Genomic DNA, 5,212 nt, shown 5'->3' on the forward strand with positions numbered 1-5,212 from the left:
AGTTCGCTTCGCAGCTCGTGGGGATAAAACCCAATCAGTGCTACAGCGGCACATGGAGTGACTGGAGCCACACGTATTCCTGGAAACCAGGTGATGTCCACTGTCCTCCCTCCCTCCATCTATCTTCCTCTTTCATTGTTGCCCTCAGTTTACCATCCCTCCACCGTTGTCTCCTCTTCAATCATTCCTCTCCATTCACCATCCCTCCATCGTTCCTGTTCTTCTATCATTCCCCTCTCTTCACCACCCACCTATCTATGGTTCCTTTTCATCCATCATTCTCCTAGATTCACCACAATTCCTCCATCTATCACTCCTTTTCTTCCATCGTTCCCCTCTGTTCACGACCCCTCCATCTATCTTTTCTCTTCTTTCATCGTTCCCCTCCATTCACCACCATCCATTTATCTTTCATCTTCTTGCATCATTGCATTCCATTCACTATGATCCCTCCATCGTTACTCTTCTTCCATCACTCCCCTCCATTCACCATCCTTCCTTCTGTTGTTCCTCTTCTTCCATCATTGCCCTCCATGCCCTAGCTCTTACTCCTTTTCTTCTATCTCTTCACTCCATCCATCACCCCCATTCCATCCACCTCTCCCCATCTTCCCTAACCCCGATGCCACCCTCCCTCCATCAACCTCTGCCACCTTCCAACAGAGCGAGAATAAGGTCAGTGTGATAATCCCAGCTTGGGGTTCTCTTCCAGATGTGGCTGACTGGAGTCTGTATTACATTGCACCTCTGTGCACTATAGTGCTGTTGGCCTGTGTATCTGTGGGGTTTACATACATCAAGAGGTGAGTCTGCAGTAGGGACACGTACAGAAACGCAGAGTTTGATACATTTCACTATGTCCTGTGTATCTTCATGCATCTCCTTCTTAACACCTCCTGTTGGTGATACTCATGTATGTCACACACTCATGTAAGTCAATAACATGATATTGACAAAGAGATGTAGGATGAAAATGACAAATGTACCGGGATATTTCACCCCCAAGACCTCCATCACGCTCCTTCACTCTTAAATCCAAACCACCTCACTTTCTCTTCATCAGATCTAAGAAGAGGTGGGAAGACTCGTTGCCCAACCCCAGCAAGAGCAAGTTGCTCAGCAGATACCAGCCGGTGAGTATTGGGAGCACAGAATGAAAGAGAGAGGGAGAGAGAAGGTGTGTGAGAGCACAAGGTGAGGGTGTAGAGAGGATTGCAGTGGAAGAGTATGAAGCCGAGAATTTGGGAGATGTAGGAGAGAAGGAAGGCGAGATACCAGCGTGGGGACAGAGAACAGGCAGAAAGTAGACGGGACAGTAAGGGGGAAGAGAACATTAGGAAGGAAAATAAGGAAGAGACATGGGATGTGTGACGGAGCGGCCTTGTCGGTATGGTCAGAGAAGAGCTTACACACCACTTTCTTGCAGTGAAAAGTGCTTTATTTCCCTTACCAGGGAAGCAGGTTGTAGTTGCACAGAGAATAAAGCAATGAAAGTAAATGGCATAAGTCTGCAACAAAAACAATAGTCCTTAGTTCCAGGCACACAACAGGGAGTTCAGGCTCTCCCCTCAGCCAGGCTCTCCCCTCAGCCAGGCTCTCCCCTCAGCCAGGCTCTCCCCTCAGGCAGGCTCTCCCCTCAGGCAGGCTCTCCCCTCAGCCAGGCACTCCCCTCAGCCAGGCTCTCCCCTCAGCCAGGCACTCCCCTCAGCCAGGCACTCCCCTCAGCCAGGCACTCCCCTCAGCCAGGCTCTCCCCTCAGCCAGGCACTCCCCTCAGCCAGGCACTCCCCTCAGCCAGGCACTCCCCTCAGCCAGGCTCTCTGCAACCTGTTTCCTACAGGTTGAGAGGCAAAATGACAGCCTGGAAGAAATCTGTGGTCTTCCTTTTAAACCTCCCCTTTCCAATCAGCTAGCAGACCTACCAGCTGGGGTGTGGTTCTTTTGGTGTGCTAAAGTGAGAGTTTAACCTCTTGTATACCCCCTCACAGGATGGTATAGTGAGAGTGGAAGTTGAGAGAGGAGAAGAGGGGGAGAGGGAGGAGGCAGAGAGAGAGAAAAAGCAGGATGGAGAGTTAAAGAGAATGCTCGAGATATACAGAACATGCAAGAGAGATGAGAGGCCGGAGAGAGAAAGTAACAGGGCTGTGAAGAGAGAGAGAGTAGAACCATGTGCTGGGGGACATTAGCAAACAAGCCTTGGTGAGAGGGATATAGAGTTCTGAAGGTATGGTGTAATAAAGAGAGGGGTGAGTGGGGGATACAGATGATTCTTGTTCTAAGACCATGTTTCTGTGTTTGGAAGGGATTTCTGTCTCTGAGTGTAGCCACAAACCTCAGTGAAGATAGCCACGCCCAAGAAGAGGACTTCTCTATGTGCTTCCAAGAGAGGTAAGAAGGGGCTGTTATTCCACATGGGGGGATTGTATCCTTCAGCGGCCGAGGCTGCTCCATTATTTCTCTGTTTAAAGGACTAAAACTCCACTGGGAAACCATTAGACCAGGGGCGGCCAACTCCAGTCCTCAAGAGCCACCGACAGGTCAGGTTTTCAGTTTATCCCTGTGCTGAAGCAGGGATTGATTGAGCCATCTGTGCAAAAGCAAGGATATCCTAAAAACCTTACCTGTTGGTGGCCCTTGAGGACTGGAGTTGGCCACCCCTTGCACTAGACCTATATGTTGAATTCTTTGATGGTTACCTAACCCACAGGTGCCTTATTTCCTTAACACTAATATATACAACTAAATATATAAATCATATATATATAGTGAATAGTGAGTGTGAGTGTGTGGTCTGATCTCTGCAGTGGCAGAATGCATGGCACGCCCATCTGGCAGCAAAGGGTTTAAGGAGGAATATTAATGGGACGGTGCAGTAGTGACGCTCAGCGTGGTGAGTCTGCACCATCACCGATTCACCTCCCGGTGGCTTTACCCAAATACTGTATTGGACAAAAAGATAATGATACTGGGAGGGAGAGTGCCACAAAGTGCCTTGTTGCCCCTAACTGACCCCCTTCCACCATCCACCCAACAGGCAGGTGGACACATGGCAGCTAAGAGATGGCGACACAGAGGAACTCGTGGAAGAGATGCCACCAAAGTCACATGATTGCCCACTGGGACCTTACGCCCTTGCCCCTCCTGCAGAAGAAAAGATACAGTGCCATCCCTCCATCGAGGAACTGCCTGGCACTGGTGGGCCACCTAATATTCCAGGGTTACCTCTACCAAGCTTTGTGGGGCTGCCCAGCCGCCTCTGTTGTAATAGTCCATACCTGATCTGCAGTCGTGCCCACTCTCTGTCAGATTTGGGAGGCATGAAGAAGTCAAGGAACCCAGGGTATGTTACCCTCCCCAGGTGCCAAGCTGAGGTTTGGGGGCTCGCTGTGAAGGAGGTCACTTCCTGCGGTCGGTCTGTGCCCTCCGGGGATCAAATGGGTTATGTGTTAGGTATGGGAGCTCAGCTTCCTCCTCCGATACCCCAACAGCTGGCTGAGCGGGGGAATAGTGCTCAGAATAGCAGTTATATCCCCGTGCCCTCGCCCTCAGACTTCCAGCTTCCTACAGAAGGACCCTTGATGATGATAAACCCAGATGGGTCTAGCCCACTCATGCTGAGGAAGGTAGGAGATTACTGCTTCTTCCCAGGACTTCATGGAAGCCAGGAGAGGTTAGAAGGGAATCTGGCACCACCCAATGGGCATAAAGAGCATCAGGAGCTCCAGGATCGCCCGCTGCCAGCTGTGCAGGCTTTCAAGGTGATGCAAAGCGGGTACTTGGCACTGCCATAGGCATCAATCGGCTTGTGATGTGAGTTATCAATGAGCAGGAGATGCACAGTCTTAGCCAGGAGTGGGCAACTATATAAAAAAGAGGAAAGTTGCGCCAAAAGAGAGTTATCCTACTGTTCAGTATATGGCTCCTGTCCTTGACACAATGCAGTTCCGCAGCCTGAGTCTCTCAGAGGTGATTCACCAACCTCTGTGTGAATACTGGTAGAAAAAGGGGGGTCCTCCGGCGCGTTGTTCTGCTTGTGGCTCCACGGCGTTTTAGATATATAGGTAAAGGAGAGAAGAGAGGGGACCACAGTAAGGGACCAACACAGTGATTATACACAACTCTTCGTTTGATTTGTGAGGGGGGGGGGGGGGGAATTGGGGGTGGTAGGAGATCAATGGAGAGATAAAAAATATTGCTGAATGAAAGGAGACACACTTACATCAGAGTGTCTAGTATCTTGAATTCTTGTACTCTTTTCTTTATATAGCTGTATTTGGTTGAGGGTGAGGAAAAGCCTCCTGGTATCCTCCTTAGCAAAAAAATATAAAGGGAAAAAATAGTGCAATAAAATTTATTAACAATGGAAAAAAAGAGATTGAACACTTACAAGCGGCCGATATTGAGGAGGACATAGCCTGTGCACGGGCTCTTGGAAACCTTCAATCCCAGCCACCCGAAGTGAAGATCAACGCAGCAATCATCTGCCAACAGGGAAACAGCCAGGACAAACCACTCCAACCCAGGAAGGGATTCGTTGTGGAGTCTGGCAGCATCTCCTCTCTATGCCTGAAATTATCGGCCGCTTGTAAGTGTTCAATCTCTTTTTTTCCATTGTTAATAAATTTTATTGCACTATTTTTTCCCTTTATATTTTTTTGCTAAGGAGGATACCAGGAGGCTTTTCCTCACCCTCAACCAAATACAGCTATATAAAGAAAAGAGTACAAGAATTCAAGATACTAGACACTCTGATGTAAGTGTGTCTCCTTTCATTCAGCAATATTTTTTATCTCTCCATTGATCTCCTACCACCCCCAATCCCCCCCCCCCTCACAAATCAAACGAAGAGTTGTGTATAATCACTGTGTTGGTCCCTTACTGTGGTCCCCTCTCTTCTCTCCTTTACCTATATATCTAAAACGCCGTGGAGCCACAAGCAGAACAACGCGCCGGAGGACCCCCCTTTTTCTAGGAGTGGGCAACTCCAGTCCTCAAGGGCCACCAACAGGTCAGGTTTTTACGGATACCCTGGCTGCAGCACAGGTGGTTCCAATACTGGCTTAGTCATTGACTGAGCCATTGACTGAGCCACCTGAGCTGAAGCAGGGATATCCTGAGAACCTGACCGTTGGTGGCCATTGACGACCGGAGTTGGCCTCTCCTGCTCTAGATCATTGGTGGGCGACAGGCGGCTCTCGGGCTTCACCTGCCGC

At 49.4% G+C, this 5,212-nt stretch overlaps 1 protein-coding gene across 1 annotated transcript in view; it reads left to right on the forward strand.

Moving 5' to 3' along the window:
- Positions 1-4,134, forward strand: part of LOC142468444 (cytokine receptor common subunit beta-like) — a 4,559-nt gene extending 425 nt beyond the window's left edge. The window contains exons 2-6 of the mRNA XM_075575053.1: positions 3-90; positions 713-803; positions 1,064-1,133; positions 2,302-2,387; positions 3,034-4,134. Coding sequence (XP_075431168.1) covers positions 3-90; positions 713-803; positions 1,064-1,133; positions 2,302-2,387; positions 3,034-3,790 — 1,092 coding nt within the window. The 3' untranslated portion in view covers positions 3,791-4,134. The remainder of the gene's footprint in view (positions 1-2; positions 91-712; positions 804-1,063; positions 1,134-2,301; positions 2,388-3,033) is intronic.
- Positions 4,135-5,212: the final 1,078 nt, after the last annotated feature.

The sequence above is a fragment of the Ascaphus truei genome, chromosome 17, assembly GCF_040206685.1.
Source record: "Ascaphus truei isolate aAscTru1 chromosome 17, aAscTru1.hap1, whole genome shotgun sequence".
Lineage (NCBI taxonomy): Eukaryota > Metazoa > Chordata > Amphibia > Anura > Ascaphidae > Ascaphus > Ascaphus truei.